Source organism: Camelina sativa, chromosome 2, assembly GCF_030686135.1.
Source record: "Camelina sativa cultivar CO46 ecotype springtype chromosome 2, ASM3068613v1".
NCBI classification, from domain to species: domain Eukaryota; kingdom Viridiplantae; phylum Streptophyta; class Magnoliopsida; order Brassicales; family Brassicaceae; genus Camelina; species Camelina sativa.
In genome coordinates, this window is record NC_141881.1 from 20,091,396 (window position 1) to 20,116,585 (window position 25,190).

At 38.2% G+C, this 25,190-nt stretch overlaps 4 protein-coding genes across 9 annotated transcripts; 2 read left to right on the top strand and 2 right to left on the bottom strand.

Moving 5' to 3' along the window:
* LOC104726380 (protein PSK SIMULATOR 1-like) lies at nucleotides 1-1,970 on the top strand. The gene is made up of 2 exons (XM_010445229.3): nucleotides 1-666; nucleotides 769-1,970. Exons 1-2 carry the CDS (start codon nucleotides 197-199, stop codon nucleotides 1,736-1,738), a joined length of 1,440 nt encoding a protein of 479 aa, XP_010443531.1. The 5' UTR covers nucleotides 1-196; the 3' UTR covers nucleotides 1,739-1,970.
* Nucleotides 1,971-4,258: 2,288 nt separating this feature from the next.
* On the bottom strand, nucleotides 4,259-7,899 carry LOC104726389 (putative aminotransferase ACS12). Of its 4 annotated transcripts, none has more exons than XR_015580819.1 (6): nucleotides 7,440-7,899; nucleotides 7,214-7,348; nucleotides 6,887-7,047; nucleotides 5,947-6,797; nucleotides 5,356-5,443; nucleotides 4,259-5,217 (listed from the first exon to the last, which is right to left on the bottom strand). XR_015580819.1 is itself a non-coding variant. In XM_010445239.3 (5 exons), the coding sequence occupies exons 1-4, from the start codon at nucleotides 7,779-7,781 to the stop codon at nucleotides 5,948-5,950; spliced, it is 1,488 nt and encodes a 495-aa protein (XP_010443541.1). In that variant the 5' UTR covers nucleotides 7,782-7,899; the 3' UTR covers nucleotides 4,259-5,443; nucleotide 5,947. The 4 variants fall into 4 exon arrangements, 2 of the variants coding, with proteins under 2 accessions (XP_010443541.1, XP_010443549.1); XR_015580818.1 differs by having other exon boundaries at nucleotides 5,166-5,217; nucleotides 5,359-5,443; nucleotides 7,440-7,892; XM_010445239.3 differs by having other exon boundaries at nucleotides 4,259-5,443.
* LOC104726403 (uncharacterized) lies at nucleotides 4,393-5,854 on the top strand. The gene is made up of 2 exons (XM_010445259.3): nucleotides 4,393-5,478; nucleotides 5,575-5,854. Exons 1-2 carry the CDS (start codon nucleotides 4,393-4,395, stop codon nucleotides 5,680-5,682), a joined length of 1,194 nt encoding a protein of 397 aa, XP_010443561.1. The 3' UTR covers nucleotides 5,683-5,854.
* Nucleotides 7,900-8,059: 160 nt separating the features above from the next.
* Nucleotides 8,060-10,645, bottom strand: LOC104726411 (cysteine and histidine-rich domain-containing protein RAR1). 3 transcript variants are annotated; one of them, XM_087486263.1, is made up of 5 exons: nucleotides 9,683-10,645; nucleotides 9,007-9,089; nucleotides 8,743-8,897; nucleotides 8,407-8,636; nucleotides 8,060-8,319 (listed from the first exon to the last, which is right to left on the bottom strand). In XM_087486263.1, exons 1-5 carry the CDS (start codon nucleotides 9,788-9,790, stop codon nucleotides 8,218-8,220), a joined length of 678 nt encoding a protein of 225 aa, XP_087342389.1. In that variant the 5' UTR covers nucleotides 9,791-10,645; the 3' UTR covers nucleotides 8,060-8,217. The 3 variants fall into 3 exon arrangements, with proteins under 3 accessions (XP_087342389.1, XP_087342395.1, XP_087342392.1); XM_087486269.1 differs by having other exon boundaries at nucleotides 9,679-9,877; XM_087486266.1 differs by having other exon boundaries at nucleotides 9,180-9,859.
* Nucleotides 10,646-25,190: the final 14,545 nt, after the last annotated feature.

Here is a 25,190-nt window from a genome sequence, read left to right on the forward strand (position 1 = left end):
ATTCTTGATACCAAAAATTTTAAAAATCTAAAGTGTAATGATGGATTGAACACCCCACGAGCCATTCACACTTTCAACTTTATTTAGTCCCCTAGAAGAATGAAACTATAGATTATAATCTCTCTCATTATCTCACACTATCTCCATTTACTTCTTCAAATCAATCATTCCTTAGCTTTGCTCCTAAATCACACAAATGGCTCTCGAAACTTTCTTAATAAAACTCAAAAACGCTATTTCATCCAAACCCTCTTCTCGGACTCGACCCCTTCGATCATCACCTCCGATCAATACCAGCACCAACACTTCCTCCGTTGGAGTTTTATCGTTCGAGGTTTCACGTGTCATGACCAAAATCCTTCACCTCACTCATTCTCTGACCGACGCTAATCTCCTCAGTCTCCGAGACCACTCTCTCTCCTTAGAAGGTCTTACCAAAATCGTCACCGGAGATGAAACATTCCACCTCAGCCTCGTTTGTGCTGAGCTCGCAGATAGTCTCGCCCACGCAGCTAACTCTGTTTCAAGGCTGAGCCACCGCTGCACCACCCCAAGCCTCCGTTCTTTCCACCGCTTATTCCATGAGTTCGCTGACATAGGTCGTGATCCTCATGGCTGGGCCATGAGCTCTAAAGACACAGAAGCTAAGAACAAAAAAATCGAAAGGTAAACCAAATCTCTTAACACTAAACATACAAAAACATACAAAAACAGAGTAAAAACAGAGAGATTGATTGAGTTGTTTCTTTGTTTTGTTAATGGAAACAGATACGTGAGTGTGACAACAGCTTTGTATAGAGAGATGGAAGAGATGACGATATTAGAAAACTCCCTGAGAAAACAAAGTTTACAGATTGGGATCGAATTCACAGAAGAAGGAGACGACTACGAGAACAAGAAAGATGTGATGAAAGTGATAGATCTACAGAACAAGATTGAGAGACAGAAACAACATGTCAAGTATCTGAAAGATCGATCTCTCTGGAACAAAAGCTTCGACACGGTCGTGTTGATTCTCGCAAGATCGGTATTCACAGCTCTCGCTAGACTCAAATCCGTCTTCTCCTCAGCCGCAGCCACTAGCTACATGGGTCCAACGGTCGTGTCTTCTCTCCCTCGTTCCCTCTCTTCTTCTTCTTCCTCTATGAACCTTGTTCACCCGAGCCCAAACGACGAGGAGAGAGTCAAAACGGCGTCGTCCTCTGCGTTTCTTGAAGAAAGCTCAAGACTTTTGAAACCACCGGAGACAACTCTCGGCGGAGCTGGCGTAGCGCTTCACTACGCGAATCTGATAGTCGTGATGGAGAAGATGATCAAACAACCTCAGCTTGTAGGTCTTGACGCGAGAGACGATCTGTATTCAATGTTGCCGGCGAGTGTGAGATCGTCGCTAAGGTCGAGGCTAAAAGGAGTAGGTTTCACGGCGACGGATGGTGGTTTAGCGACGGAGTGGAAGGCGGCATTAGGTCGGATCTTACGGTGGTTGTTACCATTGGCGCAGAATATGATTAGGTGGCAGAGTGAGAGAAGCTTCGAGCAGCAACACATGGCGACATCAGCAAATAGCCAGAACAGAGTGATGTTAGTTCAGACACTTGTGTTTGCAGATAAAGTTAAGACAGAAGCAGCCATAACAGAGCTTCTTGTTGGGTTAAACTACATCTGGAGATTCGAAAGAGAGATGACTGCAAAAGCTCTGTTCAATCTACAGTCTCCTCTTACTCATAATCACAGCTAATTTTACTGTAGAGTTTTGTCCTTTTTTGTTTTGTTCTTGTTTTGGTGGGTTGGTTTTTATATTTTTTTTCTTGGGGTTTAGTTTGATAATACAAATTATGAAAATGATAAAAAGTGATTTGGGTGGGGTTAATTTTCTTGACTCGAGAGAGAAAGCTATATATAAGAAAGATGATGTGATGAGTGTAAAACAATGTATATATTGGAATGAATTTGAGTGATTGTTTTGCTAAGTCTTAGATATAAAATGTCAAATGAAAACATGTTTATTAGAGGTTATAGGAAATGGTATTTGGATTAAACCGGTTCTTAAAAATGGAAACTTTTGTTTTGTCCAAAAAAAATGAAAATTTTTGTAGCACAAACTGGTGGGTAAAATTATTTACATATATACATTATATAAAAGTATTTTTCTTCATAATATATTAATATGTATGAAAGCAGGGTTAAACCATTTAACCAGGCCTTATATCGCACAATAGTTGTTTGTAATAGTCTCTAGATTCAAACTCAAAAGTGTGTTTTTGTATGATTTGAAGATGATAAGAACAAAATGAATTATTCAATTTAGTCAAACCACACATGTATTAAACTATCTTAATTATTTTTAAAATTTACCAATAACTTTAAATAAAAATTTATTGGTGGATTCAAGTTGGGAAACCTTTGCTTTTTAAAAAAAAAACATAGTAAAATTCATATGCAAAAATTGTCCCTATATAGAACCCTAAGTGGGTGTATTTAGTAGTTTATACTTATGGATTCCTCAGGGAAAGTTGTATCAATGCTTTACTCCGTTGGTTGGGAGGAGCCGATATTAGAAAACAAATATAAAACTTTTAGGAAAAGTTCAATATGAATATTGATGAAATGAATCTAGAGAATAGAATTAGATGTCGAATATATTAAGTGCACCTAATATACTTTAAATTTTTGATTTGACTTTACATTATTAACGTACTAATCAATAGTTAGATGGGTCCAGCTCATGCTAGAGATCAAGAGTCAACCAAGTTTTGTGTTTTCATAATACTTTGATGGATTAGTTTTAGGGAAATTGAGCTGTATACAGCCATAGATTTTGCTTCTCAATGCTTTCTTGTGAGATTATTCACATACTTATGGAGCTTCTCAATGCTTTCTTGTGAGATCATTCACATACTTATGGAGCCTCACTCTTGGCAGAAAAGACCTTTCAATATGGGGATGCTGTGGTAATTGTCACGTATGTTTCTTTCTTATGCTTTTGTTGTTTCAGTATTATTATTATTGTTTGTTTATTTGTAAGAACTTATAAAACATTGTCGTCTCTTTTAATATTTGTCAAGTTTCGTATTGAATTATTCGCGTCATTTTATCACCATTTATGCTAATTTTCAAGAAAAAAAAAACCTAAAGAGTTGGTTTAATTAATAAATGTCACAAACAATCTAAGACAAAACTTATTTGACTCCCATTATCATGGATAAGTTTGATAGTGATCCCATGTTTTATCAGTGGGTTATAAGACCTGCTGCGTGTCTTCAAGCATGCATGTATCCGCTGACTCTTAGAGCAGTTATCATGATCAGCAAGTTAACGCTTGCTTCTGTATCAGCCTATCAGGTCTAATGGCTTCACTCCTATTAATACCACTCCGTTTATCATCATCCCAGCTTTGTTCAGCGCTTTATGTGGATCAGATCGGTTCTACATCATATACATAGACCATTGTTCAGTTCCGTTGTTTTCTTTATAGAGAAGATTTGAAGGGAAGAAGAGAAACCTGGTAGAGGATGTGCATCCAGTTGGCATTCCGTGGACCATTAATATTTCAAGATTATACCACACTTTTCAAACTCCCGTAGTACCAAATTTGTATCACGTACCAAAAGGTGTTATTTGAGCATCATTAGATAAATTAAGTACTTGGTACACACACCTAGAATTTCATAGACACATAATGAGTGACAAATGAAGAGGTAAACACAACAATGATTATGAACATTTTTCTAAGATCGAAAACATGAGGGACAGACACAAGATAGTGTTATTAACCATGTACCTATAGAATTTCAGAGACACAAGAATGTTGACAAATCAAAAATATTTGCAACAGCAAAGTATTACTACCAGATAAAGAGAAAAGAGCAACAAAGCTTAAATGGCCTTACCCGTAGTCGTAGACAGTGGCCTTAATGGGTTGGTGTATGAAAGAAACACTTGTATATGCTTATAAATTGATTGATTTATGATTGAACTAAAAAGAAAAATAAGAAGCTAGTGTTCCCAAATGAGAAATCAAAATTGAGTTTGGGCTTAAGACCACTATGTTCATACTCTATACCAAAAACTCCAAATGTTGACATGACAAGAGTTATTTCAATTGAAACAAAATTCTGAAGATAAGATTAATGGATTAGATTGTGAGTTTAAGTGGAACAGACAATGATGACATAAAATAAAAAGAGTTTATAAAGTCAGCATGAAGTGGATCTGCTAGTTTGGTGACACGGCACCAAATGGTTTAGGTGAATCTTCATGACAAAAAATAGTTGGCCTTAAACACGCACACTTTGAACCAAAGTGGTTTTAGTTATTAACACAATATCTCGTTGACTAATCGAAACTCGTAAAAACTATAAATAAAGAAGACCATGTAGAAGAGACGAACAAATGTCTGAAATGGAACACAAAGAAACAAAGCCACCTCGAAAACAATTGAGGCAGCCTCCTTCTGTTCCTTTCATATGGGAAGAGAGGCCTGGCTACCCCAAGAAGAATTGGCAACCTTCATTAGCCACCTTCGTGCCTTCTCCTCCTCCGCTTCCCCCACCTGTCCCAGTCCCGGTTAAGCTGGTCACATCGGTTCCTTTCCGTTGGGAAGAAACGCCTGGAAAACCTCTCCCTGCTTCTTTAAACGACGCACCTCAGCTTCCACATCCACCATTGGAAACCGCTACGACGACTCCATTACCGCCTCCAGTTCCTGTTCCGGTTAAGCTGGTTACTTCGGTTCCGTTCGACTGGGAAGAAACGCCTGGAAAACCTCTCCCTGATTCCTCAAATGACCCACCCCAGCTTCCACATCCACCATCAGAAACCACTACGACAACTCCATTACCGCCTCCAGTTCCAGTTCCGGTTAAGCTGGTTACTTCAGTTCCGTTCGATTGGGAAGAAACGCCTGGACAACCATACCCTTGTTTTGTATCTTTTGTTGATTTCAATCCACCTGAGCCGTTGGATCAACCGCTGCCACCTCCTCCCATGTACGGTGAGGTTGAAACCAGCAGTGATATCTTTGATGACGCAAGCAGTGATTCCTTCAGCTCTGTGCCGTCTCTATTAGAGACAAACTGCTCGGTTTCGATATCCGGTACTGTGGTGGCAATGGATGAATTTGATGACAATCTGAAAAGAGAGACTACCTCAATGCCATCGTCGCCAGCTTATGAATCTGATGACAGTACGAGCAGTTACATGACTGGAGCTTCCAGTCTTGTGGGAGCTTCGTTCTTGGAAAAGCTCTTTCCACGTCTTCTTCCATCAGAAAAGGTCAAAGCTGCTGATTCTGAGGACGTTAAGGTTTCTACTCATCCGTTGCATGAAGAAGTGAAGCTTACTACAGAATCTGACAACATGAATATTGGTTTTCCTGTGAGGACGCCACAGACACTTGGGGAGCTAATAATGATGAGCCGAAGGAGAAGCTATATGAGAAGAGCTGTTGAAATGAGAAAGCAGAAGAATCTTTACACGGTAAAACCTCTCAAATATCTTTTCTCATAGTCTCTTCCAAAGCCATCATGAAAAAATATTAAGATTCTAAATTGTTGACACTTGCCAAACTAGCAGGAATTTACAAAGAATGGAGCTGATAGCTGTTGCCTCTTTGTACCGGGCATCAAAATGATAGAAGGACTTGAGTGGAAAAAATACCAACCAAGGTTGAAGCTCATTTAGAAGAAAACTCTTACAAAGGTGCTCACAATTTGCATCCCCAAACATTTCAGAAGTTGTTTTCTTTTTTTTTTTTTCATAGACAAGAAACTTGTAAATGCAGTATAGTAAATTTGAGGCGATTGAATGCCAGACTCTTTGTGATGTAGAACACGCAACTCATATCATTTATCTCTTTCTTATCTTCTAAAATCTCTAACAAACTTTCCAAAACAATACCTATCGATAAAAAAACAATACCGCAGTAACCAAAAAATCAAATTTTACCTCAAGATCTAATTGATTCAGCAAGCTGTCTCATCCTGTCCATAATCACTGGGATATCTTCATCAGCTAAAGCGGTAAAACAACACCTAAACCAACCCGGTTCTATACAAAAACAGGCTGTTCCTGGAGTAGCATTAATTTTAGCAACACTCAATAGCTTCTCAAATAGCTCGAGTTCTCCTTTCTCACTGTAGGATGTCAGTAAACTGCTCATGTCAACCCAACAATACAACCCTCCACCACTCTCAGCACAAGGAATCCCTAATTGTTTCAAACCTTCAACAAATCTAATATGCTTATTCCGGATCCTTTGCCTGTGTGTTGTCATGTAATCCTCAATAAATTTTACATCCGATAGCAGAGAGATAAGTATCCTTTGGACTGGAACTGACACTGATGAAAATCTCATCAGCTTCTTCGCTGCATTTACTACGTCTTCATGAAATGAATAGATAACTCCAGCTCTAAAACCAGGGATTGAAAGGTCTTTTGATAAGGCATAGATGATATGAACCCTACTCTTATCAATTTCCCCAGAGTCAGCGATCTCTGCCATGCTAACAAACTCTTTGTCCCCGTAAACAGAACCAGCGAAGATTTCATCAGAAATAACATGGATATTTTTCTCTTGAGCAAATTCTAAAATAGCATGAAGCGTCTCCCTCGATAGTATATTTCCAACAGGATTTGATGGGTTTGAAAATAGGATGCCAGAAACCTTGCTTCCTCGCTTTCTAGCCTGATTAAAAGCTTGTTCCAATGCGGAAACTGTGACTGTAAAATTGTCAGAGCTACGGCAGTGTACTGGTATAAGCTCCACTCCTGTCCGAAATTTAATATCCCTCTCGAAGCTGCAAATTCAATCCCCTTAGTATACTGGTTGATGAATCAAACACTTTCATCAGATGTAAAAAAGCTAAGAAGTGTATGCTAAACTTACCCCGGATAGTATGGCGTCGGAATCAGAAAAGCATTTCCATGATCAGCCAAGCAAAAGGCCAACACTTCTATAGCAGGAGTCCCACCAGCTGTTATAACCATGTTTGAAGGGTCAAATGACACCTTACCTCCCATTATCCGTGACATGAAATCAGCAAAAGCCTGAAACAATAGCAAATAGAAGAGCCAGTGAGATTCAATTCAGTGTTTGGGACATTGGACACACCATCAAGAAAATTACAAAGAACTAAATCAATCAAACGAATTATCTAATACAGTTCTGTAGTCAAAGCAAAGAACACTACAAAATGGTTATATCTACACTTACCACTCTGAGTTCCAGCAATCCTTCAAAAGGTTTATACATAGCGATACTACTAATATCGAATTCACCATGATCAGATTGCATTATCGACTCCATCAAATTCTCAGACATCCATCTCTGAAGCAAGTCAAAGCACAGCTACAAAACTCACACAAAAAAAAAAAAGCAATCTCCATTAATAAGTTTCTAAAACCAATCACAAAGATCAAAAGAGAATCACAACACTCACCGTACTCTCAGCCAATCCAAGCTGAATAATTCCATTCGTATTCAAAATCCGATCGTACGGATCCGTTTTGACTCTCTCCAATCCAATATAGTAAGGCGAATCGGAAGGTTTCGCCACAGGAGCCGCTCGAGAGGAGACTCGAACTCGTCCGATTGAGTTTCCGCGGGAGAAGAGATTAGACCGTGATGACGTTCTCGGTAACTCCGTCGGGTCTGAAGGAGGAGGACGGCGTCCTTTCAGGTAAAGCTGGAGAAAGTAAAAGAGACAACAAGGGATGAGAGAGCCGACGAAGAGACCGCCACGGCCTTGGATTACGCCACGGAGAGGTACTATCAGCCTCATCGGAAACTACTCCGCCTGAGTTGTCTCCGGCGTCGAAGAGATTCGAACCGTTCGTTGGGAGTAACGAAGTGGAAAGAGAGAGAGAGAGAGAGAGAAAGACAAAAATGTGTGGCAAAGTGTTGAATAAATACAAAAGTTTTGAGATAAATTGGCAAATTACTTTTGAATATTAGGAATTTGCCTCTACGTTTGTATAGTTAACTAAATAGCCCTTTTAATATTGGTGAAATTATTGAAAGATCCTCATGGTTTGAAAATAACAATCAAACCCCTGATCATGATCCAAAACTTCGTCCGAACTTGACCTTAATGGAAGCATTCAGAACACAGTACATGAGCATTTAATCATTACATATATCTGTCAATTGAAAGGTTCTTATATCAAACTAAAAGGTGATAAACTTTTGTATTGAAAATTTCAGGGGAAAAAATAATATCAGACGGCCTGAGAGGGGTTGCTGCTGTGCCAACCTTTAGTGCAAGGCGGTATTTCCATAAACTCGTCAAACTCATTCACGTGAACATCGCAGCATTTCCACTGCACAAAGAAAACATTGATGTAATTAAACACAAACTCAATAAGGGTCAAAAGAAGCTGACTGAGCGAAGATTAGGTGTTACGCACCCCTTTCACTCTGTCGTGGAAGACAGGAGGACCTGGATGATAGCTACATGCAGTCTCGTGATTGTCTCTCTCTTTGAATGTTTTGCCACATCCTTTGTTGTTGCAGACTTGTGGTTGATTAATGTCTATAACAACTTTTTTAATTGGAGGTGCTATGGATTCAATCTTTTCTTCTTCTGCTTGTACTGGTGTGTTCAGGGTCTGCTTGGTCTGTTCTTTGGGTTGGGAGGCTGTGTGAGTGATAAAGGATACAATGTAAGATAGAGATTTTCCTGCATTCACCAATGTGTAACAAGAATTTAAACCAGAGAGAGAGAGAGAGAGTAAGATACCAACCATGGTCTGAGCAGAAGAAGCCTTGCCGGCATCTAGAGCAAGAGTTTTTTGATGCAGCATTGGCAACTGGAGATGAAGTAGGAACCGTGACAGGATGTTTTGGAGCCGGTTTGGCCAGGACTGGTTTCTCAGTTGTGTGCTTACCTGTTTTACATCTTCATTGCAAAAAAAAAATGAAAAAAAAAAAAAGTATCAGTGTTGTTTGCATTACATGAGAGATACAGCATAGCTTATAAGATGATGGAAAGGCAATATTATTATTACCCAGGGATTTCCAAGAACAAACTGAAATCATGACTTCTTTGCTTGCAGCAGCTCCACTCTTTCATTCCGTCATGAAAAAACGGCTGCGAGTTTGAACATTCATCATAGCTTTTAATTCTCTGATTGTGAAACAAAAAGCATAATCATAAACAGTAATTGAAGATTTGACTTACTCCCTGCTTGAACAAAAACCGGTAGTTGATGAAAAGAAGATCCACAGCCACACCGAGAAAAAGATAGTACAAGAACATGAACATTAAAAGCTTAGATGAATATGACAGAAAACAAAAGTAGTATAGCAAGCAAGCATAGGTCGGTTAAGCTACTAAACGAAGTCAAAAGATCCATATTTCTACAAAGACACACAATCATAGTTTTGTTTCCTTTGTATCAACGAGGCTCACTTAGGTTCACTAAATTTGATAAATTAGAGAATCAAAGCAGTTCTCAAGGCTTCACTTAATTACACCTATATGAATCTACAGCTAATCAAAACCTAATCTAACACTTCATCTTCTTCTCAACTTCAAACATGATAAAAGAAATCCACAATTCTTCAGATTCCTCAGAAACACAGCTCCGATTAAAACCCAAAGTGATCCGAATTGAATAAATAAGAAGGGACACCAATCAATCAAAAGGGGAAGAGTAGTTGGAAAAGAAAGAGAAGACGTACAGAAGCATGGAATTGACAAGAACCTTCAGGATTATCTTCATCGGTGAACATGGCGTTGCAGCCAATACGTTGGCACTGTAGCTTCTTCGTTCCCGATCTTTCTTCCATATTCTCAGTGGACCAGATTCGTGAGAAAGTTTTTTTTTTTTGGGAGTAGAATATAAAATCAACGGAGCTAAGAATATATCTCTCGCGAGAATTACAAAGTTTATAATTTAATCTAAATTATATAAAGTTTGTTGTAATTAATCTAAATTCCTTACCAAAAAAAAAAAGAAATTAATCTAAATTAATTTAAAATTTTATCTATGAAAAAAGTAATAATTACAAAATACTAAAAACCTAAATATTAAAACCCCTAAACATTAAGCAAATCAAAGGGGGAACCGGTACAAAATTCTATAGAAATTTCAATACTAGTCTCACTTAAATTTGGAAACCAGAACAGTAGTACGAAAGCCGATGAAGCATTATTAGTGACCTGAACAGAACCGGTTAGAAAAAACATTTACTCTCGGTTAGCGAACCGAACCGAACCGGTTTCGAAGAAATTTGAATCTCTCTAATGAATCCACCACAACTTTTTTTTTTTTTTTTTTTAATCCACCACAACTTTGTGACGTGAGGCTACAACTCTCTCCGATTGTTTCCGGCGACGATCTTGAGGCTGAGTGGCCTGCTCTCCGATTCAGAAGCTTTCTAAGCGCGGTGGATTCATGTCTGCAACGCCGGTGACGACAACCCATACGGTTCTTTCTTTCATGCTTCGGTGGTGCGTTTCTTTAATTTCCCATACATGCATCTATTACGTGGGCTGGGCAGCTATGGCTCCGGGAAATTCAATCTCCGTGATGATGAAAAATAGATTAGTGTGCTTCTTTACTTCATTCAACCTCGACCACCTCAATTCCACTTCTCTGTATTTTGATATCATTGTTCTATAAATTATAATAATTAATGGATATCATTCAGTGCCGGCTTAAACATATTATATATCTTTGGGCAAACTAAAAAAAGATATCCCTTAACCTATAGAAAAACTTACTGATTTTTTTTTTGGTTTTCTTTGATTCATATACTTTTTCTTTTATGCTCCTTTCTAGCCTACAAATTTTTTTTTGCCCCTTTTAACTTACAAAGTTTTTTTTTATGCCTCTTTAACTTACAAATTTTTTTTTACACATTTTCTTATACATATATACTCCTTTAATTTATGTACCCGGAGCGGTCGTACTGCCCGCCCACCTAGTTAAGCCGGCACTAATATCATTACATGTCTAGATTCACTTAGTTATTGTTATTCGCAACGCTTGAGTCTATTTTATGTGGAGTTTGACTGTTTAAGGCGCATACAATTATCAAACTTTTGTGAGGTTCTTATATATTTATTATGGTGGGGCACGGGACTAGTATTCTTGAATTTTGTAATACCTTTTACCGATCCGACCCTTACGGATAATCGCCAAAGGGATCGATAGTGGCCGGAAGTTTAATAGAGGAATTGTCTCACTTCACATCATACTACTTTAGCCCCACCGTGGGAACAAAAAAACACATACTCAACAATATGCCGACAGAGGCGTTGTACCTACATATAATGTTGCCGATGTTCCAGATAGGAAGACACGCTGAAAAGTTAAAGGAAGTTTGGTGGGAAGATTATAGCTATTGTCGAGCAGTTCACAATTACATCTTGCGGAATCTAGATTATGTTCAATCCTTTTGAGAGATATTCTTTTTAAAAAATTAAATTTTCATTTTATTTTCTAAGATAATAAATTAACAAATATTTTTTTTTTAGAATGTTCAAAATGGAGATTCGTGAAGTATATCCTAATTTAGAAAAAGATGACTATGAAGCTTACAAAGAGCAGGATTTTGCTAATTTTATAAGTACATAAATAAATTAAATTTTAAATATATGTATTTTAATTATTAATTAATTTAAATAAACTTAATTTTTTATATAGGTTCAAAATGGATGTGGAAATGAACCATTGCCTCTTTGGTTGCATGAGCTCGTTCAAGAACCGAGAGCAAAGATCACTACTGCTCCGATGTACTTTACTCGCGGTTAAACTTTTCATCCGTATGCACATGGAAGTCAAAAATCTATAGCAAATTATGGAATCTACGTACAAGCTGGTGATAACAATTTCTATGGTGTTTTGCAACAAATATTAGAAGTTGATTATCCAGGCCTTTTGAATCTGAGATGTGTACTATTCAAGTGTAATTGGTATGATTCATCACCCCGAGTAGGCGTGCGAATAAATAACTTGGGAGGTGTAGATGTTAATGCGAACATATCATACGCCAAATTTGAACCTTTCATCCTAGCATCACAAGCACACTTTCTTTCCTATCCTCGTTTGCGGCCAAGACGTGAAATGTGGTTATCAGTCATCAAAGTTAATCCTCGAGGCCGTATTATCGGGTTAGTTGATGATCAAGTCGTGTTGCAACAAAAAAGAGTCGGAGAAATTTTCATTCCAAACATATCAACATAAGATGTTATCCACATTGATCAGACAAGTGGAAGATGTTGATGATGTCTCTGAAGAAGAGGTTGAATAAGATGAATTCGAAGAATTTGATGATGGAGTAGATTTTAAGGATGATAATGTACGTTATAGTAATTCAGAAAATGAATCTGATTGAGTAATTGTAGTTTTTGTTTTTTTTAAAATAAAGATTTATAAAATTCCGAGGGATTTGCGTTGAGTTTGTGTAACAATCCGTTCCGTAGACCCCACTAGCCCCCGCTAGCTTGCCCCCATAGGCCCTAAGCTGCCCCCATAGGCCCTAAGTGAGGGGTTAGGATCGATGCCCTGCAGGGCTAGCTTGGGGCCTATGGAGGCAAGCTAGCGGAGGGCTAGTGGGATCCATGGGACGGGTTGTTACAGTTTGCGATGCATTGCTAACTAGGCCTCGCAAAGGACTCACAACTTGCGAGAGATTTGCGATGAAATCTCGTTAATCCCTCGCAAAATCGTATACCCTAAACACTAATGTTTTGCGAAAGATTTGCGAGTGATGCTTACTGGGTCTCGGTAATCCCTCACAAAATCGTAAACCCTAAACACTAAAACTTTCCGAGGGATTTGCGAGTGACTGCTTATTTGGCCTCGTTATTCCCTCACAAGGTTAGTGTGTTGCGACTGATTTTGAGAGGCTCCCTAGTTAATACGTCGCAAATCTTGCGAGTGATTTGTGAGGCATAAAAATGTCTATATAGAAGCTCAAACCCAATCCAGTTGCTGCAAATCTCTTTATATTCTCCGTCTAACCCAAATATTTGTCTTCTCTGTCAAAGCTAAACCCTAATCTTCTGCTTTCGGTCTCTTCTTCTCCGTTTCTCTCGTCTCCCGATTTCGCTCTTGAATCGTAAACCCTAATCTTGTCTCTCGATTTCTGTCAAGTCAACCCTAACCTTCTACCTCCTCTCTTCTGATTTCCTTCAAATCAAACCCTCGATCTGAAAGGTATAAACCCTAATCTTTGTTTTGATTTATTTTTTGTTATGATTTTTTCTTGTTCTTCTTCTTTGTTTCAATCTCCTTGTTCTTTAAATTTTAGGATTTGTTTGTTTCGATTTATTATTGTTATGATTTCTTCTTCTTCTTCTTCTCTGTTTCAATCTCCTTATTCTTTCAATTTGTTTTGTTTTGAATGAGTTCTATAACCCTAACTCCGATTTTGTTTTGATTTACTTTTTTTTTGTAGATGTTTCAAGGGAAAAATTACACAAGGTTCCTGTCGGATCAAGGTGTACCCGTTCCCACTGGTTCTCACCGTATACGGGCTCCGTCCGGTTCTCATAACACGCACTCGGTCCTGAATAGCTGCCGTGAAACGTTGCAACCACTGCCTCAGACTCCTTCTTATCATACGCCCCTACCCTCTGTGTGGTGGCACTGCAACGGCTCTAGAAAATGGTAAGTCTCCACCCGCTCGTTCCTCTTCTTCAGGAGCATCTGCACGTCTCAACAACCTAACATTGGAGGAGTTACTCGATAGTCATGGACGTGCAAGTTTAACGAAGCTGGATCCATGCTGACCTCTAGGAACGCTCTGGTAAGAAATTAGTTTTAAGTTTTTAATTCCAGAATGTAATTCTAATGTTGATTTTCATGGATCCTCATTCAACTTGTATTTTTTTGAAGGTTTGACCAAGATTCCTCTGTTGCGGCTACTGTACAAAACATTTTTGAAAGAGATTAAACATCTATACTAGTATTTTTGCAGCAGTTTTTGCTCAAAAATATTATTTGGAAAGTTTTTACATTGAATGTTATTTAATGTTTATATTCATATCCAAACTAGTTTAGTTAATAATCTCTACTATCCTTATAACCAAACACAATTAAAATATTTTAAATATCCATAAATATAATGTTTAATAATTAATATAGATATTTAGAAGATTTATTCCAGATTAAAAAAGATTATTCTCCTATCATCTCTTTTTGATTTTAAAATTTAAATATAGTGAATCATCATATAATACATAAAGTTAATAAAAAGGTGTATTTTTCCTGCATATATTGTGATTTGAATTTTTTTAAACAAACATATATTACTCAATTAATATAAAAAGTGTGTGTTCAACATACATATACAATATAGTAAATTTACTGTATATAGTAAATTACAAAATTTTAAGAAGTTTATAATTTATAACTGATATATCTAAATTTAATAACAAGTTTAAAATTATAAATATTTAAACATATTAAATTTTCAAATTACACAAACGAGTTATATTACATGACGGGTTATATGACATTACATGATTGAATTAATAATACTAAAAAATAAACTATCAATAATATGATATTTCAATACGGGTTAAATTCCCATTTTAATGTTTTAACAACACCAATATAAAATATGTCGAATCAAACTGATTTAATTAAGATTGTAGTAAACAAAAATTATTGTGCGATATACCACGGTTTATATATTAAAATTAACAAAAAATATATTAGCAAAATTAGTATTAAAATAGTACATTAACACAAAAAATTAAAAAAAAACTTATCCCGCGGTGTACAGCGGGTCATAATCTAGTAGAATAATATATATATAGTATATATATATATATATATATATATATATATATATATATTTGGAAGAAAATGTATAATTGGCACCGTTCCATAAACGTTAGAGTTAGGCAGGAGTTTGAAGATAAGTTGAAGGACAGGATGTGTGATCAAGTGTCTAGGTGGAAGTTAAAGTGGAAGCTAAAAGGTGATGAGGCAAAGCCACAGTGGATTGATCCTCAGGTATGGGATGGTCTTGTTCGGTATTGGCTTGATCCAAAATTAGAAATCAAGAGTAACCATAGTCATAATGCTCGATATCACGATCCGGATGGCACCGGAATATACAAGCACCGTTCAGGCCAAATTTCTTTTAAAGCTCTTGCTCGAAAACATGTAAGTGTAATTATTTAAGTTTTCTTTTTTCTTAAGATTATGCCTTATGAACTCTTTTCTTATTTTGTCTATCAACTCTTTTTTTTCCTTTTCAGTCTGAGATAACTGGTGAGTTAACTCCTGATTTCCTTTGCATCCTAGAAGAGACACATCAGAAGCCTGATGGGTCATTTACGGATGGCAAGTCCGAGTCCCTATACAGTGAGGTGTCGTCCAAGATTCAAGAGTTGGAATCTGAGCTTTGTACAGGGGATAATGGAGAGATTCTGGTGGGGTGCCTATTCATATCAAAAATAAAATTTACACATCGGTAAGTTACAAGTTTGTTGTTCAGTTGGTTTTAAATACTCTATTTGGATGCAAAGTGATAACACTCTAATTTACATGTTTTTAGCATCCTTTTTTTATCCATATTTTGCATTGTTCATACCTCTAACTTAGCATTTTTAGGTCATTTACTGTAAGAATCAAGTTTTAGAGCATTTAGGGTGTTGCATTTCTGCATTTGCATATATTGGATGAAAACAAGTGCTAAAGAGCCAAAAATGGGGGAAAACAAGGACAATTCGAGCATGTACCCGAAGGAGCCATCGAGCTACAAGAACAAGTCCGAACCCCAACACGATCGAAGAGGATCCAAGAGCGCGAGGAGCAACCCAAAGATCCACCCGAGGAGTTACCCGACTCAACCCTCGTGTACCCCATCGAGTAGACCATCGGGCAGGTCTGGGAAGCTAGATCAAATGGGTTTCCATATATAAACCCCCTCTTTCCCTAGCTCGAAAACGAGCATGCCGCAGACCCTCAAACCAGAGAGTGAGAGCTTCTGTGAGAGAACTGAGCGACTCAACATATTTTCTTGTTTTTGTACTTTTATTTTGTAGTTTTTCATAGATCTTTATCCCATACTCTTTTCTACTCTACTCTATCTCTTTAATAATGTCAGTTTCATTTATTTCTATGGCTTTGTCATTCGTTTCTATGTCCGAGTAGTGTAGTAAAGTTTCTAGGGATGGGATAGATGATTAGGTGTTCTTGATCGGTTAGGATGCTTTAGTTGATTGTTATGATTGATAAATTTCTTTCTAGGTTGATGTTCTTAATGCGGTCAACAGACCGAAAGGTTGAGATTAGATCTAGGGCGTTTATAATGCTACAAGCCGAAAGGAGTAGATAAAATGCTTGATTAGGTCAATGCTAGAGGTATACTTAACTTTGAGTGACAAAATCAGATAAGTCTATGTATACTGACAAAATTGAATTGTTCTTAATGCCTGCTTGTTCATATTGCTAGTGCGACAGTGTGGTAGTATGTTCAAGGTTGATTGTTGCTAGTGCAAAAGTGTGATGATAAGGTTTTAGAGGTTCATTGTCTAGGAAATAATTGCTTGAGGCATGTAAGGCATCCATACTGGTCTAGAACACTTAGGATTCGATTACCCCCATCCTTAGGAACTTTCGTATTTCATTTCTTGCATTTTCTTTACTTACTCGACCACTTACCCGATCAGGTACACGATAACCTGCATCGAGTAATACCTCGAGCTGTTCATATTTTACTTGCACACTCGATCATCCCACTCGATCCTGTACTCGACTGCTTGCATCGAGTGCTTATGTCGTGTGGTTTACTTGTTTATATTCTTTACTTTGTTTATATTAGGACTGTTAGAACCAAACCCCATTATTACTTGGCTTGACTTGCTTGATTCTGATTGCATCATATCTGCTAGCATAAAAACCATTTGGATTGATAACCCTTTGTGCTACAACTGCATAGGGAATTGATACCCTGGGTGAAAACCTGTCTATCACAAAGTTTTCCTATATAATAAATTTGTAGTTCAAAACACAGGAAAAAATCATGTGGTGATTTGTAGGGATGATAACAAGTCTTTAAAACCTCCCAGCCATCGAATATTGATGGGCTCACGGACCTAGTTATAGGACATAAGGCCCATTAAGGAAAGTTGGCCCACATACTAGGATTGGACATGGGGCCCACTGAGAGGTGGAGGTCAGAGCGTTACAAGTGGTATAAGAGCCGAACCCAGACGAGTGTGGAGTCGAGGGGGCTAACACCGTCGGGGGTGACAGTCTTGGTGCGCAACAAGGACATTGCGATCTGTTAGTGGGGGTGAATTGTGACACTCCGGTTTCAGAGACTTGCAAAGAGGTTTAAAAGAATTGATTTGGCCACCTATGTCACCAAAGTGCACTTATCTTTTCGGTCAAGGGTCCCGAGAGAACTCCAGAGTTAAGCGTGCTTGAGTTGGAGTAGTCTCATGATGGGTGACATTCCGGGAAGTGACTGTCGGAACTGTGCGAGTGAGGACAAAAAACAAGGAAAGATCATGTGCTGATTTGTAGAGACGGTAACAAGACTTTAAAACCTCCCGGACGTAGCAAACCAACCTTCTGATATGGATGGGCTCACATGCCTAGTGAGAGGATTTGAGGCCAATTAATGAAGGTGGACCCATCGATTGGGATTGGATATGGGGCTCACTAAGAGGTGGCGGTTGGGGCGTTACAAATATTACTTCAATGATTGTACAAAGTTGTAAAGATCTTCTTCCTGCAGGAACCAAAACAAATAAAATTGAAAACTAAAGAGTTTGGTGATCTCAAAGGCTTCAAGGAGAGAAACAAGAGAGATCTCTCGTCATGGCTGCTTCTCTTCTGGTCGACTCCTTAAGGTAGCCGTAGGCAACATCATACATTTATGATGGGTTAAGAAATTTGCTACATAGACGCTCATGTCTTGTAAATGTTTTGAATATGTTTATGCTAATGTTCCTGCTCCATATACTCTGTTACTCAAGTATCACATGAAACTACGCATAGATCAAAACATTTATAACAGTTCTAATTCTAATCCATGAAGTTCCATAGGTAAGTGGTATATGCTTCCTATGACACGACTCACATCTAAGCTAGGTCAATCACATTGAAAGCTATTAGCAAAGCATACACATGCAATATGGATCATAGTTAGTTCATGAGGCTAACTTAAAGCATTAAGCAAAGACTTAGAATTAAAGTATAGAATAGAAATAGAAATCTAATAAACCCTAAAAAGTGCCACCTAAACTAAAATCATCGCCCCTCCCCCCCCCCCCTCTTTTGATTATCCCTTTAAACCCAACTAGGAAACTACGCTAGCATGTTTAAGGGAATTGTCAAAGCAAAGTTAAATAAACCCATAAACATAAAAGAATAAATAGAGAAAAGGGTTTTAAATATTACTTCAATGATTGTACAAAGTTGTAAAGATCTTCTTCTTTTAGGAACAAAAACAAATGAAATAGAAAACAAAAGAATTTTGGTGATCTCCAAGGCTTCAAGGAGAGGAACGAGAGAGGTCTCTGGTCGTGGCTGCTTTGCTTTTGGTCGACTCATAGGGGTTGCTTCAAGACACACACTAAAACCTAGGTTTAGATGAGTATTTATAGGGTGTTTAAGGCTTAGGGTTTTGTAAGGGTAAAAGCATTTTTAGATGTTGTGTGCATGAAATGGGGCGGAAAAGGAAGGTTATGGACCGTCGTGACTCCTCCGGACCGGGCTGCCGTGAAGATTGCTAATCGGGCTAGTAATTAAAGTTTACTTGGCTTCAAACTTATCTTCTCATCGGTTTGTGACATGTTCTGGTAAATCGGCTATATCTTCTGTGACACCCCGGTTTCAGAGACTTGCGGAGAGGTTTAAAAGAATTTATTTGGCCACCTATGTCACCAAAGTGAACTTATCTTTTCGGTCAAACGTACTGAGAGAACTCCACAGTTAAGCGTGCTTATGCTGGAGTAGTCTTAGGATGGGTGACCTTCCGAGAAGTGACTGTCGGAACTATGTGAGTGAGGACAAAACACAGGAAAAGATCATGTGGTGATTTGTAGGGACAGTAACAAATCTTTAAAGCCTCACGGACGTAGCAAACCGGTCGTCGAATAGAGATGGGCTCACGGGCATAGTGAGAGGACGTGAGGCCTATTAAAGTATCAGATATATTTCGGTATTCCAAAATATCCGAACCGAACCAACCCGAAAAATCCCGAACCGAATTTTCCATAATACCTATATGATTCTATAAATTATAAACCCGAATTATCCGAAACCAAAATTATCCGAACCGAACCCGAATCGATACCCGAATGTCCACCGCTATTCAAGGGCATACAAGGGTAATATTATTACAACTTACACCAAATAAACAATCTACGCGTCGCTTGAACTACACAAGGAGGTTGTGAATACTAAATATATAATATATACCATATTACATAATAAGATTTAAGGAATTTAGAAGTACGACATATATTATGTGGTTGTGTGTGACTCATCGGTAAAATTGCTATGCCTATCAACATATATGACTCATCAGTTTTATACTCTTAGTAAAACTGGTTTCAAAATCAGTCAGAAATCTTACTTTAAAAATGTATTAATCGAATATGATCGACAGATTTTACTCTCTCTTTTGTTTCTATATTATCTTCTTTTCATAAATTTTTTCCCTTTTTTTATCTGTTGAATTGTAAACAGACGTGTATGGCTTTCAATTTTTACAAACACTATATGCTAGACATTTATTAAGTCTTATTCATATTTGATTTTCATATATTGGGTACATATGAACACAAAAAAAAATATCATAGAATTGTTTATTTGAAACTAAACATGAAATTACAAAAGAAAAAAAAATCAAAGGTATAAGTTATAAAACACATATATTCATTCTTTTTTCTCCTATTGTTTAGGATAACTTATGTTAGATCTCCTATTCTTTGAGTTAGTTATGATTGAAATATCTTTTAACCTATATTGAGACATGTAAATTGGAAAAATAACAATATATGTAGAGATGATATAATATCTTATTTAAACCGTATTGAACATTGTTAATCATATTTTTGTTGCATATTAATAGAGACAACAACATACACGTTCCAGATTGACTCCTGAAGGTACACACAAAGCACCATGAGAAGGTGCTTTTAGTCCACATCTTTGGAAACAATCTTCCCTCTTGTGACATGGTCCTCTGTATTTACAATCGTCGTCTGAATCATCCATAATCCATGTAAAATTAATCAAATTACAAAAATATAATAATTATAAGATTTATAATAATTACATTAGTTATAAAAATGATGATAATTATGTGTATACTGAAAATTTTGCATATTTTGACTATACGAATACAAAATCTTACGAGTAGATTGAACATTTACGATGAGAGAAATGATCAAGAGAAGAGCAACAAAATGAGATTTTGGAGGCGTCATCTTTCTATAAAAATGTTTACAAAAGAATTACTATGAAATATTTTGTAAAACCATTTAGTGAGTAAAAAGAGAGTTGACTGTTCTTATATAGATGAGTTTCAAATGTTAATAATACCATATTGCATTAAATCTAATTAATATATACCATAAACTTTTGTTTGACTTAAGATTTTTTTTTTAACGTTAATTACAATGATTTTATCAGCAAAAATATTTGACAAAATATTTGGTCAACTACAGTTTTACAAAATTGGATAATATTTACTTAATTTTGTAAGTGGTTTAAACATTTGTTTGACTCTTGTCCAAAAGAAAAAAACTTTTGTTTGACTTAATATTTGTGTGAACCGTTGGGAAGGAAGGTACTTGTAATTTGTTGTCTCTAAAAGTATGCTACTGAACCTAATTGAAAACATGTGTTTAATACGGTTTAAATAAAATATTAGGATTTAGTTATATATTGCTCCATGTTATTATTTGCAATTTACATATCAAGATCAATTAAATAAAATCACAACTAACAAAATTAAAAAATAAATAAATTGTAGTTCTAACATGAATTATGTTAAACAATAGATGCAGACTTATATGAAATATTTCTTCAATATTGTATATGTTGTATAAATTATTAAATGACAATACAATATGACATATATTTTCTTATTAATTAATTTTTCATTGTACATTTACATTTAGTTTTAGATAAACAAGCCAACGATATCATCGTAAAAAAAACAAGCCTATGATATTTTTTTGCTTGTCTTACGAAAATAATTTATGTAAGTTGATTATAAATAAATATAAGATAAAAAAATAATGCCTGAATGAGTTCATTATCTAAAAACATTTTGATGCTTCTAAAACTAAAAGCAAAATGTTTCTATTGCTAAAACTTTTATCCCAAAAACTCTGATTTTTCAAACCTGGCACAATGAGTTACATTGACGTAGAGAAATCATTTAAAATGTTCTATGACAAACAAATCAGTACTCTCAGACGAGGTTGACAAAATGTTTCAGGTCTTTGGAACTAAGGTTGCCGTAGGCAACATCATAAATTTATGGGTTAAGAAATTTGCTACATAGACGCTCAGGTCTTGTAAATGTTTTGAATATGTTTATGCTAATGTTCCTGCTCCAACTATTCTAATTAAAAAAGCACTTACGATGATCAACTTGGATAAATTCACTGTAGATCAAGTTAATTTACTCAACCATCATATAAATTTACCCCAAGAACGCCTTCAAAATTAGTTGTTGAATCAGGTTTGATACACTCAATTAGGCATATAAATATAAGTTTTTGATATAAGGAGACTACGAATATCTATCTAATCTATGAATATTTTTTTACAGTTGGAAAAAAAAACTTTTATTTAAACTAAATAACAGTAAAGAAAAACTCTTATATGTGAAGTGAGTTTAGTGCAGTGGCCAAAGGTAAGTCTTTAATGCATAAGGCACCATCACACCCGGAATCGAGTTTCGCTCCCTACGAATGTAGGGATTAGACTAATGGGCCGGCCTGTTGCGGCTCAATGGTTGACAAAAAAAAAAACTCTTATCTAAACTAAATAAGTATTCCCGTGAACAACATATGTTATAGCTGAAAAATGGTTTAAATCCGTTATACAATACAATATAGCCTTTATAAATTAACAAATCTCAACTTCATATGTTAGTTTAGATAGATAATATAATTCTAACTATGCGTGTGAGAACAAAACATAGGGAAAGATTATGTGGTGATTTGTAAGGACGGTAACAAGTCTTTAAAACCTCTCAGACACAGCAAACCGACCGTCGATATGGATGGGATCACAGGCCTAGTGAGAGGATGTGAGGACCATTAAGGAAGATGGAACCATGGACTGGAGTGGACATTTTAATGACCTGTATCAAGAAGTACGGACCGGACGGAGAAGATGTGTCTGAAGGATGTGGGATACCTCGGGGAGATATAGAAAATGAACTCTCGAAGATCGTACGAGTAACTTGCAAGAAAAGTTACCATATCCAGAAGATGGTCCAAAAAGGAATTGGCCGTGGAAATGGAGAGATGGACGTTAAACGACCGTAAGACCGGAGTGGTCGAAGTCACGGACATGAGGTTCCGAGATGGACCGGAATGGTCGAAGTCACAGACAAGAGGTTCCGAGACGGACCGGAGTGGTCGGACTCACGGACGAAAGGTCCGGAGACAGACGCGAAAGTCCAAAGCCACGGACGAATAGTCCAGAGTTGGACAAGGAAAAATCGGAAGTCACGATCGAGAGGACCGGGGATGGACGAGGAAATGAACCGTGGACGCACAGTTTTGATTTGCGGACAAGCGCGGGAGCTTGGAACACAAGAGAGACGCAGACGGACGAGGAAGTGGAAAGGTCTCTCTGCATGCGAGTCAAGCGCCACGTATCGCGCGATTAAGTGATCTCCGCCAGAGAGTAAGATGCACGCGCGCGTGAGTGAGAGTGATGTGATCGCAGGACGCGACCTCAGCCAAGAAGACCAAGACACGCCGGACGCGACCGAGACGCCTGACCAAGACGCATCGGACGCGACCAGGGCAACCTCTTCAGACGTGGCCAAGGCTCCAACGATCCTTCCCGGAGCCACCACACGTTCCAAGAGCTCAGCAAAGGCGGCCAAACAGCGGCTCAACCTATTTGTCCGAACCTACGTCCGACACCAGCCACCCAACGAAGACTCCGAAGGCTCAGTCCGCTTAGTCTTCACTCTTACCCAAGAGTGAAGACGGTCAAGTCGTTAAGCGAGGAAGTGTACTCTTTTTCCTCACTCCGGGTTTGTCCCAAGGGGTTTACCGGAGGAGGTTTTAACGAGGCATGGAGCTAAACGCAAAACGCCTAAAGGCTAAGTTGCTTCACGCGCAAGGCCAAGGCGGTTATCTCTCTTTCCCTCTTATTTTTGGTTTAATTTTGAACTTGAGAATATTCTCTTTTGATCCTATGTTTATGAACGTTGGAGAGTGTTTGTGGCTAAGCGTGTTAGTCAAAAGGTGGCGATGTGTTCTCTTTGTAAAGGGGACACGTCAAAAGGACAATGTGCGGATCAAGATGAATCCGCGTGTCCTTAAGCTCCTACCTAGACCTAGCTATTTAAACTCTTCTTAAGCCCTTGTTCCTCCTTAGACTTGTATGAAAATAAAACTTTTCTCAAGAGAGATTCTTGAAACTTGTCTCACTCTTCTCTTTCTTCAATCCGGGATTGAACCTTGAGAAAACCCTAACAAGACGCGAACCGGGTTCGCCCTTGTTAGCGACCGTATCAAGAGGAGAGCCAAACCTCTTGTTTCGTCAATCGATCCATCCGTGTTTTCCCCTCACTACGTTTCCATCTGTCCTATTTCATCTCTCTCGAGTCCCCTTGAATCATCTCAAATCATTCCGCTATCGTTTCCCTCAAAGACGTCCACCCGCTCGTCCCGCATCCGTACTGACCGATTGAACCGTTCGTGGCTTCCTGAAGTATCCCCCGAACGGCTCGTTTGAATTCCTTCAAACTCCGTCTCCATCGTTTGATTCTTCCCTAGAACCGAAGCCCAGAACCTCGGCCGTGAAAAGCTTCACCGACTGAAAGTTGGCCGTAAGTCCAAGCCGCGTCCGTACCGCGAACGTACCGTGACCGCGTCCGGCAGTCACATCAGCTTGGTATCAGAGCTTCAAAGCTCCTACGAGGTTGTTTCTTTCCAGAACTCTCTGTTCCTTTAAAGTTTCCATCTTTGAGTTTAAAGCTTGCATCTTTTAGCTCCATAGGACTCGCTTGTTCTTTTTGGTTTAATTTGGTGCATGCTTAGGTTTGTCTTTCGTCCGCTTAGGTTGTTAGAATTCGCATTTGTTCTTTGTGTTCATATCTCTGTTCCTTTGTGTTCTTGCGAGTTCACTTTTAGATCCATAAAGCTAGTTTCGCGATTAGTTTTTGTGTTTCCGGTCTTAGGCATAAAGCAATTCTTGTCGCGTAGTACTTTTACTTTTGCTTTTGCTTTATTTGTTTTAGTCATAGGATTGCATGTGTCATAGCTGTCCTCAATCATTGATAGTGGAACGAATCTTTGTGTGGTCCTCTTGAGCGTGTGAGACTCACGTGTGGTTTTTCTTTTTGCGAGGTTTAAATTCAAACCTATACCGCGGAGCCACGCCACGTCACCATCAACCAGTCCGTACGATGGCCGAAGAAATTCCACCAGCGCCACCAGAGATTGGTGTCACCCTCGCCGCATTACGAGCCGGCCTAGAGCAACTAGCTGATCGCCTCACGAGGATTGAACTTATGAATCCTCCTCGCGAAGATCCGTTACCCGCGAGGCGACCACGACGCGAGCCAGCGAGTGATCAGTCCGATGAGGAATTTGAACCGAGGCCTAGACGACGACACCGCTATGATGATCAAGACGACGAAGGTCCGAGACGTTATGAGCCGAACCACAAGATGGTCCCACCAACGTTCGCAGGCAAGTCAGACCCCGAGGCCTATCTTGAATGGGAAAGTCGCATGGACCACTTATACTCATGCCATGCCTATCCGGAGCTACGAAAGGTCCAATATGCGGTGGCATAATTCACCGATCACGCCCTTACCTGGTGGGATCGACTGGAGGCTGAACAACGACGCAATCGCGACCGACCTATCACTGTTTGGGAGGTCTTGAAAGAAGAGATGCGAAGGCGCTACGTGCCTCCCTACTACCACCGCGAGCTCCAGAAGAAGTTTAGGCGACTAACGCAAGGCGCACGGAACGTGGAGGAGTATTACAAAGAATTTG

Excerpts from the sequence above, each read along its gene's own strand:
- LOC104726411 (XM_087486263.1), bottom strand. The coding sequence starts at position 9,790 with ATGGAAGAAAGATCGGGAACGAAGAAGCTACAGTGCCAACGTATTGGC. Across the intron at positions 9,090-9,682 it reads CTTGTCAATTCCATGCTTCT|CCGTTTTTTCATGACGGAAT; the intron begins GTACGTCTTCTC and ends TCAAACTCGCAG. Across the intron at positions 8,320-8,406 it reads TCCACGACAGAGTGAAAGGG|TGGAAATGCTGCGATGTTCA; the intron begins GTGCGTAACACC and ends TTCTTTGTGCAG.
- LOC104726389 (XM_010445239.3), bottom strand. The coding sequence starts at position 7,781 with ATGAGGCTGATAGTACCTCTCCGTGGCGTAATCCAAGGCCGTGGCGGT. Across the intron at positions 7,349-7,439 it reads TTGGATTGGCTGAGAGTACG|CTGTGCTTTGACTTGCTTCA; the intron begins GTGAGTGTTGTG and ends TGAGTTTTGTAG. Across the intron at positions 6,798-6,886 it reads CCGACGCCATACTATCCGGG|CTTCGAGAGGGATATTAAAT; the intron begins GTAAGTTTAGCA and ends TTGAATTTGCAG.
- LOC104726380 (XM_010445229.3), top strand. The coding sequence starts at position 197 with ATGGCTCTCGAAACTTTCTTAATAAAACTCAAAAACGCTATTTCATCC. Across the intron at positions 667-768 it reads AAGAACAAAAAAATCGAAAG|ATACGTGAGTGTGACAACAG; the intron begins GTAAACCAAATC and ends TAATGGAAACAG.
- LOC104726403 (XM_010445259.3), top strand. The coding sequence starts at position 4,393 with ATGTCTGAAATGGAACACAAAGAAACAAAGCCACCTCGAAAACAATTG. Across the intron at positions 5,479-5,574 it reads AGCAGAAGAATCTTTACACG|GAATTTACAAAGAATGGAGC; the intron begins GTAAAACCTCTC and ends CCAAACTAGCAG.